The sequence below is a fragment of the Helianthus annuus genome, chromosome 12 (genome assembly GCF_002127325.2).
Source record: "Helianthus annuus cultivar XRQ/B chromosome 12, HanXRQr2.0-SUNRISE, whole genome shotgun sequence".
NCBI classification, from domain to species: Eukaryota; Viridiplantae; Streptophyta; class Magnoliopsida; order Asterales; family Asteraceae; genus Helianthus; species Helianthus annuus.
In genome coordinates this window covers 143,678,455-143,695,811 of record NC_035444.2, presented here as the reverse complement: position 1 = coordinate 143,695,811, position 17,357 = coordinate 143,678,455, and the positions used below count along the sequence as shown (strand labels likewise).

Sequence of the window (17,357 nt, the reverse complement as noted above, 5' to 3'; positions counted from 1 at the left end):
TTTCTGAAATCACATTCTGAATCGGGAATTCAACATCTAAGAATAATTAGTCCGATCCAATCATGGTATAAACCAATCCCTTTGAATCATCATTCAAATTTTTCTCGGATTTTGTGTTTTTCAGATAACCATCATGAAGATTTCCTTCATCTTCATCCTGTGATTCAGACTTACCTTTTGCAGACTCATCTTTCAAAACACTATCAACCACCTTACTTACCACCTCTGAATCATCAACATCATCAGATTTGGTGTAAGTCACATCGATACTTTCAGGTAATGGTCAGCTATGTGCAAACCCTTTGCCACCTTTTCCTCATCATAAAAAGTATAATTGTTTCTCAATGGTGGTGGTACCTGATGAAATTCTGAACCAATACCCTTTTTGCAATTATTAGTATCTTTGTCATCTGGTGTGATGTTGAGAATGCGTTCAAGAATGTACGAAGAGTTATGATAACTTTGAAGTTTTGTAACAATCTTTTCTTTTTCAGCCAAGACTTGTTTAAGATTAGCAATTTCATCAACACACTTGTTCAATTCAATTTGCTTTTCTTTAAACTTTCTTTCATACATTTCTTTAGTGACTAAAGTTTCAGACAATCTTTGATCAAAACTTTTGACTTGGCTTTTCAAAGTATCATAAGCCTCTTGTACTCTCTGACTCGACCATTTTAAAGAATCATACTGTTTTTGTAAATCTTGAAATTTAGATTCTTTTTCAACACAAGCAACACATTTTGCTATACACTTTTCTTTCAAAACCTTATTTTCTTCTTCAAGACCTTGACATTTTAGTGTTAACTTTTCAACTTTTAATTTCAAAATTTCTTCTTTGTCAATCATTTCTTTACATTTTATTGTGAAAACATTTTCAAGTTTAACAATGTCATTGTCTTTTGTTTTTATGATGTCATCTTTTTCAGTACAGGCTTTGCACATTTCTATGCAATTCCTGCACTTGTTTTCTTTTTCATCAATTAAACCAACATTCAATAAGTCATAAGATTCATTTTCCTCAGTCTCTTTCAGCACCAATGATTCTTCTGTCTTACCTTTCTGATCTTCTTCTTTCTTCACCTCTTTTCCTTCTTTAGGTGCTTCCTCAATCTTCTGTTCTTCTTCAGCTTTCTGTCCCTCTTCAGCAGCAATCTTCGCAACAGCTTTTACTTCTTCAATCATGTTCTTCAATTCTTCTTCTTTTCTCTTCTTCATCTCTACCACCTTCGGTAGACTTGCTTCACAAACCTCTCTTATCTTCTTCTCCAAATCAGGCAAATACTCTTTATCCGATAACCTCCGTGTGTTGAAAGTAGCTTGCCTAGGAAGCAGATTTGTTACAGCTTTGAAATCCACTTTTGAAGGGTCTACAACTGGATTACCCCGTGGATCCATGTAACATTCTAATTCATCATTCCATCTTTTGGCTCTTTGGGCTTCTTTGAATGGCTCCCTGATTTTTTCGATTTCCCATCTTGCGTAATCTGCTTTCCACCATCTATCAGGATCAGCATTAGCCATGTCCTTATATTCGTGAATTACCAGAAAATTCAACCAACACTTAGAAAAATTTTCAAGATTATGAACAATGACAGAAAAGCGAAACTATGTTTGTCCGTAAAGGCGAAACTGCAAGATGTACTGATAAGCGAAACTCTCTTGAACAAATAAGCGGACCACCAATTTTGACCGAATGAGCGGATCTCCTATTGGACCAAATAAGCGGAACTGCTTGTGTCCGAATAAGCGAATCTGCTCAATGTATGAATAAGCGAACCTAAAATGTACGTTCGAGCGGATCTACTTGATGTCCGTTCGAGCGGATCTAGAGCGAAACCAACTGTCCGTTCGAGCGGAACTAACTTGTTTGTTCAAGCGGACCTAGCTTTTTCGAGCGGAACTACTCCAACTGTGACTCAATAAGCGGACCTCTGAAGCGGATCTACTCAAATATTGTGACACTGAAGTGAACCTAGATGGTCATAAAAGCGGACCTATGTGACTTTCAAGCGAACCTATCTACTGTCCGAAAAAGCGGACCCACATCCGAAGGTTATTTTGTCCATTTTTAGGTTGAATTTTGACATGAAACTTTCAAGGGTTTGTTATTATCCACTAATACACATTCTGTGAAAAATTTGGCTGATTTTATCCGTGGAAACTTGTCCAGATTGAAAAAGAAGGTGTAGAAGACAGAAAACAGATCCAGTTGAGCTAAACTCTTCCTCCTGAGCTCTGATACCACTTGTAGGATCATTATTGAACCCAAATGAGTCAATCCGAAGAGTTGTTTATCTAATTCAGAGGCGGAATCAATGAATTAGACGCTCAAACTAATTATAATGCTTTCTTTTATTGATCTAACAACGTTTACAACCTGAAAGCAAATTGGCAGCACTTCGTTACAATTTTCAGAACCGTTACCAAATGAACAACCATGCACCTATATATACTAGTGGCTGGTTCGCTTATAAAGACATCCGTATCAGCGGACCTATGAGCTTGTGGTTCGCTTATATGGACGTTCATATGAGCGGACCTACTTGCTGATGGTTCGCTTTTATGGATAGTGTCCATATAAGCGGACCTTCTTGCTAAACCGCCAACTTTCGTTTCTCGAACCTCGTGCACTGGATATTCTATTCTATCCTATTCTATAACATGATACAAGACGAAGTCAATAGGCGTAATGCACTAACAGACTTGAATAAGCTCACTGTCAAGAATCGGTACCCACTACCGAGGATTGACGACTTATTCGATCAGTTTCAAGGATCGAGCTACTATTCCAAGATTGACCTTCGATCGGGATACCATCAGTTAAGGATCCAAGAAGAGAGCGTACCAAAGACTGCATTCAGAACGCGTTATGGGCATTACGAGTTCCTTGTGATGCCATTCAGATTGACGAACGCGCCAGCAGTATTTATGGATCTGATGAACCGCGTTTGCAAACCATATCTCGATAAATTCGTGATTGTATTTATCGATGATATCCTGATTTATTCCCGGACGAAAGAAGAGCATGAGCAACACCTTAGGACCATTCTGGAACTACTGAAGAAAGAGAAACTTTATGCAAAGTTCTCAAAGTGCGAATTCTGGATTCGCGAAGTACAGTTCCTTGGTCATGTTGTGAACGAGAAGGGCATTCATGTCGACCCCGCAAAGATAGAAGCGATAAAGAATTGGGAAGCTCCCAAGACGCCGACTGAAGTTCGATAATTTTTGGGCTTAGCAGGTTATTACCGCAGATTTATCGATTCTCCAAGATAGCTCAACCGCTGACTTCCCTTACGAAGAAGGATAAGAAGTACGACTGGGGTGATAAGCAGAAAGAAGCCTTCCAACTTCTCAAAAACAAGCTATGCGATGCACCGATACTATCCTTACCCGAAGGCACTGAAGACTTTGTGGTATACTGTGATGCTTCACGTCAAGGATTGGGTTGCGTGCTCATGCAACGCCAAAAGGTCATCGCTTACGCGTCAAGACAGTTGAAAGTTCATGAGAAGAACTACACCACTCACAACCTGGAGCTAGGTGCGGTGGTATTTGCCTTGAAGATCTTGCGACATTATTTATATGGTACTCAATGTACAATTTCACAGATCATAAAAGCCTACAACACATATATAATCAGAAGGAATTGAATATGCATTAGTAACGGTGGGTCGAGCTGCTAAATGATTATGCTTGTGAGATTAAGTACCATCCTGGAAAGGCAAACGTAGTAGCAGACGCGTTAAGTCGAAAGGAAAGGGTTAAGACCTTAAGAGTTCGAGCATTAGAAATGACTATTCGGACGAACCTTACTGCACCCACGCATTCATGATGCACAACAAGAAGCCCTTAAGACGGAGAATCGTAGAGCTGAATATCTCCGAGGTATGCAGAAGAATTTGGTGCCAAACGAAGAGGGCACCTTATACTTTAAGGGGTGTATTTGGGTTCCGCTCTATGGCGGTATTCGAGAAGTCATCTTTGATGAAGCTCACAAGTCGAGATATTCGATCCACCTAGGGTCGGACAAGATGTATCAAGACTTGAAAGAATACTACTGGTGGCCAAGTCTTAAAAGCGATGTTGCTGTCTACGTTGGAAAATGCCTAACCTGTGCCAAGGTTAAGGCCGAATATCAGAAACCGTCTGGTCTACTACAGCAGCCCGAGATACCCATGTGGAAGTGGGAGCAAATCTCAATGGACTTCATAACAAAATTACCCAGGGCCCCTAGAGGGCATGATATGATATGGGTGATAGTCGATCGGTTAACGAAGTCTGCACATTTCCTACCGATCCGGGAGAAGGATAGCACTGGAAAGCTGGCTGAGCTATACCTGAAAGAAATCGTGGCACGTCAGAGTGCCTATCTCAATTATTTCAGACAGAGATGGACGTTTTGTCTCAAGGATCTGGCAATCCTTCAAGGAGGCCTTTGGATCTCAGCTAGATCTAAGCACGACCTTCCATCCGCAAACAGACGGCCAGAGCGAACGGACCATACAAACACTGGAAGATATGCTCCGTGCATGTGTTATGGATCTAGGCGGCAGCTGGGATACTCACCTACCTTTAGTTGAGTTTTCCTATAATAACAGCTAGCATACGAGTATAAAAGTCGCACCGTTCGAAGCTCTGTATGGCCGCAAGTGCCGCTCACCGTTATGTTGGGCAGACGCTGGAGATAAACGCATGGTTGGTCCAGAACTTGTCCAAGAGACAACAGACAAGATCATTCAGATCCGAGAGCGCATTAAGGCGGCTCGTGATCGCCAAAAGAGCTACGCAGATCGAAGAGGGAAACCCTTAGAATTCGAGGTGGGAGACAGAGTTTTGTTGAAGGTCTCACCTTGGAAGGGTGTAGTAAGATTCAGAAAACATGGAAAGTTGAATCCATGATACGTCGGACCATTCAAGATCTTGGAAAAGATTGGTACCGTGGCGTACAAATTGGAATTACCGGATGAACTTAACGGAGTACATGATATGTTTCATGTGTCCAACCTCAAGAAGAGTCCAACCTAAGAAGCAGTGATCATCCCGACGGATGAGGTGCATATCGACGACACACTCCACTTTACTGAAGAACCCGTTGAGATTACAGACTGGAAGGTTAACAAGACTCGAAGGAGTAGTGTTAAGCTTGTCAAAGTACGTTGGAACTCTAAGCACGGACCCGAGTACACGTGGGAATGTGAAGACCAGTTTAAAGCCAAGTATCCCCATCTGTTCGAGAAAGCTCCTGCGGGGGGGGGGGGGAATGTGAAGACGAAATTCTTTTAACGGGGGGGGGGGGGATTGTGACAACTGGCACAAAACCGGTAATTTTTGTACACTTTAATTATTATTTAATATCTGCAATTATGTGCTTAAATGTCAACATTGTCTGATTTCATGCTATACTTGTGAATTCATGCACATTTTATACTTCAAATATTGCTTTATGCATTACTTTTAGCGTTGCGTCAGAAAGACTAGTAAACTCACCGGTAAGACACACTGTGTCAGCAGCTCTGTAGGAAGCAGTCAGATAATAAGATGAGGGCCTAGGAGTAGGTCCAACGTCTAAAATACATAAAAACCCAAGTATGGATACAAGGGTTAACATATAAACTTTTCGGAACCTAAACTATGCACTAAAAAGCACCCGAAACTTATCTAAAATGCTGAAATCAGCATAATTCAGCAACAATTCAGCTATAATCAGCTTTTAAGCACATTAATATCATGTATAATTTACGTTTTATTGTCCAAAATAACTTACAAAGTATCAGGAATTAAAACTGCCATAAAAAGTGCTTTATACCTAGTGAAACTGCGCATTTCAGCACTTTGACGAACCGTAACGAACCGAACAACCGGACAATATTTGGGACATCAAAATTTGACTAGAAGTAATGTTTTTATGATATTAAACTAGTATTGATGCTAGAACACCTTAAAAATCATAAAAACACCTAAACACACTTAAACTTACTTAAGCCTTATCATTTGCACTTTAAACCTTCAACTTCCAAAATTTTACATTTTACCCCCCCCCCCCCAAATTCGGCCCCTATGGGTCCCACATGGAGATTTTATTTGATTTTATTAGATTTCACTTGATTTTATTAGATTATATTAGATTTTGTGTAAGGAATATTCTAGTAATATGCCATAAGAAAGATATGGAAAATCTTTATAAATCCTAAACCAATCACCCATTCTTAAACAACTTCATCTTCTTCCTCCCTTCATCTCTAACTCACGGCTCAACACACACACCCATACACATTCATTTTCACTTCATTTCCTCACAATCCAAGCTTGCTATAAGGTGTATGGAGGCCATTTAGGAAGGTGTATGGTGCTAGAACTTGAAGGACCACCTTGTGAAGCTTTTAACCACTCACTTTCTTTCTTGATCATCTTCATCATTTTTGTGCCACTTCCCTAGCCATTAGAGCTAGTAGTAAGCCTCTTGATCACTAATTTAAGTCATGTTTATAATATGTACAAGTTTCACCATCTAAACAACTTAACTTCTAATGTTAAAAATAAGAAGATCTAACATAATCATGAAGAAAATAAGTGATTACATGAAATTTTAGTGTATGTAATGAAGTTGTTGATGTGGTATCTTGTGTATATGATTAGATCAAGTATGTTAAAGCTTGGATCTACCAAGTTTAAGTAGGGATCTTGAAAGATCCATGGTTAAACTTGAAGGTGAACATATGAAACATAATGTGAACTTGAAATATGAATTTTTGTGCATAACTTGTAATTTTGAAGTGATAAAGTATGTGTAGAACTATTTTTTTGAAACTACAACTCATGGAAAGTTTGTAAAAATATAACATAAAGCTTGTTTTTGAAATATCCAGGGGTAAACATGAGATTAGAAACAATGATCTTTCTAATAAACGTAAAGGTGGTTTTAGAAACATGATTTACAAACTTTGAAACCGTTAAACTCATGGATGAGTTGGTTAGTAAAATAAAGTCTTAGAAAAAGTTGGTTAAAAATTTACAAGAACACTTATTTTGGAAAGATCACCTAATGTAAAGTGTAGATCTAAAAGACTACACATGTTTAACAAGAATCAAGCTCACCATGATGTTTCATATGAAGAAATTAGTATATGTTGTTGATGATTGTTGTTGAAAATTTGTTTTGATGATTGAAAAGAAAATAAACACATGTTTTGAAAACATGGGAAACCTCCATTTTTAGGGGAAACTATGTCAAAATTTTTATAAAATTTTGACACTTAGAAAAATATAAGTTTTGGTGAAACTTATTCCCTAAAAATTCACCTAAAAATATTTACCAAGGTTTCCTTAATTTTTGTGTAAAATTACAAGTTAAGAAAATGATGATTTCTTCAAGTTAAAAATTGATATTAAGTTTGTATATTTTGGGGAAAATATATATATTTATTGCTCACCGAATTTTGTGCTAAATGTATATTATGTGTATTATATGTAGTAGTGTATTAGGACTTGAAAATACACTAAATACTCCTAAGGAGTAAAAATACAAAAAATACACATACAAAATACATGAGGATACATAAGAAGCACATGGACAAATACAAGAAAATATATTTATGAAAATATATTTCTTAACATATTATTTAACTTGGACAAGTTATGAACTTAAAATATATTTTTGGACGAAAATATATAACTCGGGTGGATAACAAGAATAAACACATATATATTTTATAGCATGAAAAAATATATATATATTTCATACAAGTCTTAAAAATATATTATTTTTAAGAAATATAATTCCGGAAAGTAATAAAAATCAAAGTATTGATTTTTGGTGAAAAATACAAAATACTTATATTTATAAGTAACATACATAGTTAAAAATATAAATTATTTTTAACAACAAAGAACATATACATAAAAGATGGTGACTTGTACTTGTGCGATACAAGTCTAGTAACTAACATTAATAGAACACGTATAGGTCACGACGCTACCGGTGAAGTTTACGACGCAGGAAACGCAAAGTTGTGACTTCATGTCCCCAGTTTTAAACTTTTACTTGTTTCTAAACTTGGGGAAAATACATGTGTTATGGTATGTTGAATACAAAAACTAAGGAATGATACTTTAGATCATGTCACGAATAGGGTGCCATAAGCACCATTAATCAGTTACATACCAAGACCGCCGAACAAAAGGTTAGATCTAATGGGTTTCAGGCAGCCACACTCTTGGCCACTCTTTTACCAAGCAGTGCTTTTGTGTCTCTAGTCGTGAATCGACAGTCGTGGAATCGACAAGTAAAAATGCCTATGGTTTGGATGCTTCCTATGTCGTGTCACATGTCAATGGCCTTGCAAACCATTAGCGATCTCGATTTCCTTACATTTATAGAAATACTTGAAATTACATACCATGTTTTCGATAACGAATGCTTAAATGTTTTCACAAATCTGCATGAATTCACACCAACATTATGTTGACGATTTTCCAAAAACTCACATGTATTTCAGGTAACTAAAGTGGATGTACGCGCGGTCTTACTCTTGCTCTTAGATGTTGTTTATGTTATTAGCTATGTTGGGTCAAGAATCCGATGCCTGTTTTTACGGGAATTGGTTGTTATATTTCATCCTATGTGGGATATAAGAATCAAATCCTCGATGTTCGTCTTTTAAATAAAGTTGTAAACTTTTCAGACAATATGCTGTCTTGTGATGTAAACACTTAACTTATGTTATGTTTTAATTATGTAATGATAATGGCATTTGGAGTTATTTTACGAGCATGTAGCATGTTTACCTTTCGTATGCAATGAGAACCTTTCAGGATCACACCTCGTGCTTCCGCCTTAGAAAGGGGTGTGACAGAAGATACTTTTTCTGCTCATGATTTTGATTTTGAAGATCTTGACCCTTGGCAGGTGAAAGGTACAGTGGCGACTGCTGGTGGGTGACAGTTTGAGTGACAGGCTGTCACTTGTCAGTTGCACGTTGTCTATCGTGGTTTACACGCGCGCGTGAACTCGCGTCGTGGTCTTTCTCACTCGCTTTTGACGTTTAGATAACCATGCTTTTCCGAAAAAGGTGCTGTTGCGGTTTTCTAGGTCATTGATGGCGGTGGGTATATAAATCCTTTTAATGCCTTCTTTTGTTAGTATTGTCATTTGAAACCCATTCTTCTTCGTCTTCCCCATTACTTCTTTGAAGAAATCTGCAATTTTCCTGCCTTATGTCTATCGGAGAACGCCACGAAGATTCTTCCAAAGAAATGTCTGCTAGTCTTCCCCCATTGAAATGGCCCAATGAGACATTGATAGTATGGTTCGAAACTTTAAGTTTCCCGATAGTTGGGGTGCTCGGTATCCCGATGAGGGTTAGACGGCGGCAGACGCTCCGGCCGGATATATTACTCTTTTTCGGGATTTTTTCTCTGTAGGCAATTTTCGGTTGCCTGTAACGAAGGTTTTCCTTCAAATTCTTTCGTATTACAAATTTCATATTTCTCAAATGCATCCTATTGGGATGGTTCGAGTTCGTCAATTTGAATTTGTTTGCTGTTCAATGCATATCAAGCCGACGGTTAACCGCTTCCGAGTGTTTCACCAAATGCATTGCTCCCAGGGTTTTTACTCTTTCGTCCAACGTGCTAAAGCGAAAAAGATTTTGTTGCAACCCCCGAAGTCTTTTCACGACTGAAAGCCGAAATTCTTTTTTATTAAGGCCGGTGTGATCCCGATGAAGATGACCTTCTGAGGTAAAGAAGATGTTGCAACCGAGACCATTCAAACTCCTTTTTCAGAGAATTGGTATCAGGATTTAAAGGATGTTCCGTCGATTGTGCTTCCGGAGAAGGCTCTTGTTGCTGCTGGTATGAGCCTTTTCTGGCGAATGGAACGAGAAGAGAAGCCGGTATACATGGAAGATGGTAAAAGTAAGATTTGGGGATTTCTTACCCTGTTCTCCCTCTTTTCTTTTTTTTTTTTTTGAATTTGTTCATGTTTTCCCTTTTATAGTTGTCTCTTTATACGTTGTTGCATTCGAGAGAGAGGGTGGTTCAATGGCTACCATCCCGCAAAAGGCTGACGAGGAACTTTGGTTGTCACACCCTGGCTTTGCGGAAGCGTGGTTAATTTGGTGTGACTTCTTAATACCATAGCTTAATCATAACAAAGCTATATGAAAATAAAATCATGCAAGATCATCCATTGATTTAAGTTTCAAAATAAAAGTACCACAACTTTGTTTTAAAGCACCGACACACGCAACGGGAGTTACAACCTAATAACATAATAACATTGTTCAGAACTCAAAACCACAACCATAAAGTAGACGTAGTTTAAAAGCGGTGGCTCGTCCAGGCAAGAGCCATGACCCCTAAACTTGGATGACCTTATTTCTTTTACGCAGCGAGAAAACGTATCATACCATGCCAGATCCTTAATTACCTGAAATACATGTAAGTTGGAAAAATTAACAAAAATTGTTGAGCAAGTTCATGTGTAGTGAGTAAGTAAAAACCTTTGTAAGTATAAAATCCTGGTATGTAGCAAATAAGGAAAAAGAGATCGCCAATGGTTTGCAAGGCCATTGATATGTGTGAAGTGCAAGTAGGAAGGCTCAAACCTAGCAGACTTATGCGATGGGTACAAAGTCACCCCGAGGTCCGTTATGCTGGGCCTGGGGTTGGGCTCGCTACACCCAAGTAGATCTACCGCTCCTGCCCCTCGGTCCTACCCTGAGGATTAATGACCTCAAGTTTCCGCCTACCCAATTCACATGATCTAAATAATAACCCTCCTTACGCTAACCATATCATATAAGAAATATTCGTAAACATAGTAACATGTATTTCACCCCCGCAGTTTAGAAAACTGAAAACAGTTAACAGAAAAGGGGGACATGAACTCACAGTGGTGCGTCTCTACCAAGTATGTCTCCAAGTCAAGCAGCTGTGCAACGACCTACATGTACTAACTCTATTAGTCGGACGGCCGTGCCTTAGCTTTATGGTTTACGTTTTAGGAAATAGTTAGACAACTATTTCGTGTTTACATTCTGTGCATACTTGGTAATTATTTTCCTTCCCAAGGATGGGGGATTTAATACATGTGCGTTCGAAATATATTATTAAGTCCCACTTAAAATATATTTTATTTCTAATTCCAAAATATAAATATTTTTCTCAAAAATATTATATTTTTATTTCACATAATTTTCCCAAAATAATACTTGACGAAAACACGCGTTCATAATTATTTCCTTAAAATGCGTAAGTTACGTTTTAACGATCAAGTGGTAATAATAATTACCGGTGTAACTTATATGTTTATCGTGAAAGCGTTTGTATTATTTTGGATTCGTTAACGTTCGATAATATTATTTTCACCCTAAAAATAATATTTAAGTATCTTCACAAATAATTAACAAGTAACGTTGTGAATAATATATTTGCTAAATATATATTTATCACGTTTTATTTTGTGAAAACCCCACCTCCGATATTTGTAAATAAAGTCGTGGCGAAACTTACATTTGAAAACATGTCGAAAAGTATTTCTAACACTTATAGTGAAAATAATTCTAAGTGTTAGGTTTTTGGAAAAATTTCGCCAGAGTTTCCTCTGTAACTGGAGGTGGCCACGCTTTCAAGCGTATCATTTTCTTTTTATAAATCAAATCAACCATTTTCTTACTCAATCAAAACAATATTCAACACAACAAACTAGTTAATAAATATGTAATTCGCATAAATCCCATGAACTTGTAGTTTTCTAAAATTATGAAGTAAATCCCATTACTTTTAGCGGATCTTTATATAAATCAATCCGATTTCGTAAAAACCTTGCTTTTAAAGAAATCCCGTCTTTACATCTTCTCGTCATCTTTTACAAAAATTGTTATTTTGTCTAAACTTTGTGCTACACAAGTGTTTACACACTTGTGTGTTCTGAAAATCATTCTTGTTAGTGTAAGATCCGTCTTTAGAAAACATGGTTTCTTTGATACTTGGTTCTTTGAAAATAGCACTTGTAGATCCGTAGATCTACTAGTTTTAAACACTATTTTGTAAGTAAAATCGCTTTTACACAAGTTCATGATTCGTGTGTGGTAGAGTTTCATCTTTAACCCTTGTCATTTTCAAAACAACCTTATGTCATGATCCATGATCATGACCAACCCGGGTTAAATGACGATTCGAGCTACCACAACATAGAGCGGGTCCAAATAATCACATAAATCAATTACTACAAGATTTACACAACAAATAAGCTTTTAACCATTACTTTTAGTGTTTTTAGTAGACTTTCATGTTTCAACTTGCAAGATTACGAGTTTTAACCGTTACAAATCATTTTAACCACTTCAAAATAGTTCGAGAAGGTGATTCAAGTAACTTACTACTAGCTCGAGGCTAGGGAAGAATCTAGACGCAAAATGGGTGGATAAAAGCAAACAAGAGAGGTTCTTCAACTTCCGAAAGCTCCAAGCTCCCTTATGCACCTTCTAGCACCTTGATATAAGCTTGGAATGTGTAGGAGATGATTGAATGATGGTGGTTATGGTGGTGTGGGTCTCGGCCGAACTCAAAGAAGGAAGGAAGGAGAGGTAGTGTGTGTTAGTGTGTGTAAGTAATGAAGTATGATCTCAAGGGTCCTTTTATAAACCATTTCAACATTTTAACTTATGGACAATGTGTTTAGTAAAGCAAAGACAAGATCTAATAAAGAATTAAGACAAATCAACATGTGGTCCATGTGTTGGCCGTGAATATAGGTGGGGGGGGTAGTTTGGTTAATTTTCAACTATTAGTTAGATAATAGTTAGGTTAGTTTAGTTAAGCTAGGTATTAACCCGGTTAGTTGTGCGTTGAGCTTTGTGGCGGGTGTTAGGGTATTCAGGGATCCTAACTGGCTCAGAAAAAGACAAATAGTGTTATTAACAATATTTTTATGTTCCGGGGATAGTCCGGTTGTTCAGTTGGATAGTAATCCGTTAAAGTGCTTAACAAAGCTTTAAAGTGTCGTTAATACCATTTTTAGTGACACAACTTATTCCTAACACTTTGGAAAGTGTCTAGTAATATTTTTCTCATGTTTTGGCACTTTATTAGTTAGCTAAAAGCTGAATTGTTAATTAAAGTGCTGAGGTTTGTGCTTAGTGTACGTTTTAGGCACATCCAGTCATTGTAACTTATTCCTAGAGACGCAATTCTACAACCCTTGTATCCCTACACTCTCTACTAGTGTAGTACACTATCCCGGGCTCATACAGGCCTTAGAGGCAGTACCTGCCTGGTGCTAACTATGACAGCACGTTCAATAGGTTATCCGTTCATTGTGCTACTGTGCTTTTGGTGCATCAAGGTTGTCACTAAGGTGCTGTAAGCAAAACATGGGATGACAGCAAGTAAAGTGGGATGCAAGTAAGTACATGTATCAGCATTCGAGTAGCAGTTTATCCAATAATTCAAGTAAGCACAGTAATTAAGCAGTAATCAATTATTAATTAAGTCGTACGGAAACCTGATTTAGCGAGGGTTGTCACATTCTCCCCCCGTTAAAGAAATTTTGTCCTCGAAATTTGTACTACCTTAACTCCTTTTGGTCACGACACACAGGTATAACATCGAGGTAGATAGTCATCAAATCGCATCAAAGCTTACTCACACTTGGTGGTTCCAAGAATATTTAACAATCCGCACCCTAGGGTTAAGTAGGTGGGTGCTCTTAGCAGTTGATGTTAGAAGTACAAAACGTACTTTACGTATAGCCTAATGCATTCCAGCTAGCAGGGGGGTCCACAAGAGCGGAGTTTCAACTAATAAGATCCTCAAATGTCCGACCACAGTATCCCAGCGAGTTTTCACGTAACATAGCACCCTCTATATAAATTCAGAAACTATCAGCTCAAATGAAAAGGTAAAGTGATCTGTCAACTCCCAAGTAGACGAGTGGCAAGGTTCAGTGCGTTGAACATTTTGAACTGTGAGGATGCACCGAATGAATACAGACGAACCTGGTGTATTCTTGCTTTGATTTGTAGTTGCATCAGGAATATGTAAATGACAAGTCAACAAAAGTTTATGTATTTTGTGTGGAACGGTTGACCATGATTAGCATAAGTTACAAGTTTGTAATGACACCACAAGGTATCGCAATGACAAGATTCGAAATAGCGGTGACTGAACAAATCACCGAGTTTGGAACCAGATGAAGGTGTATCGAAACAAGCCAGAAGATGAAACTAAGTACATCAAGGCGTTTGGTTGATAACGAGAGAATCGTTAGGGGGTACACCATGATATGAAATGAATTTATGTGCCTTTTGACTCAGCACGTAAGTGTGTTAAGAGTGATTTAGTTGTGATAAAGAAGACGGATTTAGGGCAAGTTGTCAAATAATTAGTTAAATCCGTGTACTAAGTGAGTAGTCAGATAAGCGCAAGCTTCAATTCTGTGAAAGTATCCCTGTAAGGTATCGAAGTTTATCAACAATTTAATGAAGTCATAGACCAAATAAGTCTACTACGACTTGAAACAAAAGAATCTATGTCAGAGTATTAGAACATGATGCTCTCAATACATCATATAGCGTCTCAAATTAAACATGTGAACTGGATAAGTTCAAGCGGTTGAACCTAGTTTTCAACGTAACCAAACAATAAACGTACATATCGACAAGGAAATCTTGACATGATAGCAAACAAGTAACTTGAAAGAAGGTAGTTTCAACAAGTGTGTTGACTTGATATCAGAAGAGTCAACAACGACAAACATGTAGGTCATTCGAATCACAACTAGTAATTAGATTTGACAACGTAATGTTTGGACATTCATGAAGCGTTTATTCGAAGTGAAACCGCATGCGCAGCAATTGGTGCATGGGTTATATATGTTTTCAAGTAATGAAGCGATGCGTTCTTGCCCAAAACGAAGAAGTGACCAAATATACGAAGCAAACGTGCGTTCGCTCTCAGCGAAGGAAAATAACATGATGCAACTACTTGAGGGGAGCAGAAATGCGAATTTCTACTTATTAGAAGTGAAAGTGAAAACTTCAAAGGAAGAAAATTTAAGTACTTTCGGGCTCGTTAACTGCAATGACAAGTTGGTCAAGTTAATGATGTGTGATTGAGTTGACAGATATGGTTTCTAGATGTAAGGCTTATAGTTTTTCTGGATTCCACACCTCGTGTGGATGTGGTTTATTCATTGTGTAGGAAGCAGCATTTTGTTTATGTCTAAACACAATCATTGCCCCACAATTTTACCTTGGTATATTCCCTGAGTTGCTCCGCTGACGATGTTCGATCGTCGATCAGTCGTGTAGTAATAGTTGGGTCATCATAGTCGGTTGTGTAAGAAGTCCGCTAATTTTTAGCAAGAGTCACGGACTCTGGTGGGTTAGCTCGTTCGGCTCCTGGTAGCTGATGTTTACTGGAAAATCATCATCCTTCTTTTTGACGAGCAGATATGGGGTTTTCCCAACAAGGGATTTTGGTCTGTTATCTTCCTTCTCCATCAACTTCTGAAGCTTCACTGTCAATCCTTGCGTATCCGAAGATGTAAGTCGTTGAGGGGTATTGACCGCAGGTGCGACGTCGAGAATTTATCTGATGCGAACGGGATTAGCCGTGGGAGAGAACATACTGGCAAATCCTCGGGGAAGACCTTAGGGTATTTCCTTGTAATAAGAAGATCTTTGTGCTTAGTTCTTCGGCTCCTCCCGTCCCCGGCATGGGCCAAGAAACAACATATTCTTTATGCAACCTCCTCCATGCCTTCAAGAAATTTGTAGTTTGTAGAGGCGTATCTTTCCTCATGGGTCATGATTGCTTCGTCGTTCGACTCCGGGACGCGGGTAACGATTCTCCGCTTGATTGCTCGGTCGCGGGTTCATTCTAGTTACTATGTCGAGGTCGTTTATTAACTAGCCTCATTAAGAGTGGGTCGACTAACTTACCCTCTACTAACTTAAGTAGATTCCTAAATTCATGTGATGCGAGACAATGGTCGTCACCGTTATCAAAGAACGTGAATGCAAGATTTTGGGTTGATAAAGAACGTACCGACGACCATCTCAGGGTCCTGGCATGCTTTACTAGCTCCGGTGTTGGATGCTCCTTCATGGTCTTGGTTGATCTCCCTTGGGCAATCCTTTCCAAGGTGCCCCATACCACCGCAGTTACAACCTTCCTTTCCTCTTTTCGTCTCCTGCCAACACGTTTCCCTGTCGTGTCCCCTCTTCCCACAATTGTCACACTTCCTATTACCGCACTTCCCGTTATGATGGCGCTGGCATACTTCACACTTAGGTAGATTACCCAGGTACATCTTTCCCTTTTTGGCCCTTCTCCTTTCATTTGCCTGATCACCTCCCTGAAATTTACCAAGCTTTCTATTGTTCTTTCCAGATGTCTCCACTGGTGTTTCCTTCTTCTCGTCCGGGATCGAAAGTTTCACCAGCCTAAGTGCTTCCTTAGTGAGTTCCAGTCCTATCACATGGGCAATCACGGGGGATGGTGGCGTTGATACCATCATCAAGCTCAAGGCTTGAGGTGTCAGTTCCCATATGGATTGCTCCATTCTCTTCAACTCGGGTTCCACTAGGTACGGAACGACTCGCGACAAATCGTAAAGCCTTTTCACGTGCTTCACCACATCTGGACCTTCCTTCTGTAGCTCCCAAAACTCTAGTTCCAACCCTTGGATATCCTTCTGAGAACAGTACTCCTTCCGCATTATTTCTTTCAGCTCGCTCCACGACATCGCATATGCTACAACCTCGCCTAATTCTTGAACCATACGGTCCCACCATAATAGAGCTCCATCTTGTAGCAATCCGGAAACGTACGGGACTTGCTGCTCTGGCGTGCAACCACTCATTCGCACAACGGCATCCACATTCTCAGCCTATTTTACAAATGCTATGGCACCTCCCGTGCCACCGAAATTCAGAGGGTTGCATTCTAGGAAATGCTGGTAGGTACAACCTGTATCCAAGAATTCACCATCACAAAAAGGTATTAGCAAGGCACTTTGGGAACTTTCCAAACACGTCGTAATGTGTCTTAGGTGACTTAAACATTACCGTTAGGTAGGTTTCTCCCTGAGGCACCTTCGCCATGTTTGTAGCGAAGAACCTCGTGCCGAGCTCTGACTCGAGAGGCGTGCGCTAACCATTCTGCCTCAGTCAGTCGGGTGATTTTTCTTGATGCGACATCTTCTAGGAAGAAGTTCGTGTTAGTTAGGTCTCTTCTATTCAGGGAACCTAAATAGTCGTTTGGAACACATGTATCACACATGTTTAAGTCATTATATTACACATCACGCAATTCATCAAGCAAGTAATTGGGATCATGTTTACCGA

The 17,357-nt window shown here is 38.8% G+C and overlaps 1 protein-coding gene across 1 annotated transcript; it reads right to left on the bottom strand.

Moving 5' to 3' along the window:
• Positions 1-16,012: 16,012 nt before the first annotated feature.
• Positions 16,013-16,873, bottom strand: LOC118485126. Its single transcript, XM_035981381.1, has one exon. The coding sequence runs from the start codon at positions 16,871-16,873 to the stop codon at positions 16,013-16,015; it is 861 nt and encodes a 286-aa protein (XP_035837274.1).
• Between the last annotated feature and the right edge of the window lie 484 nt (positions 16,874-17,357).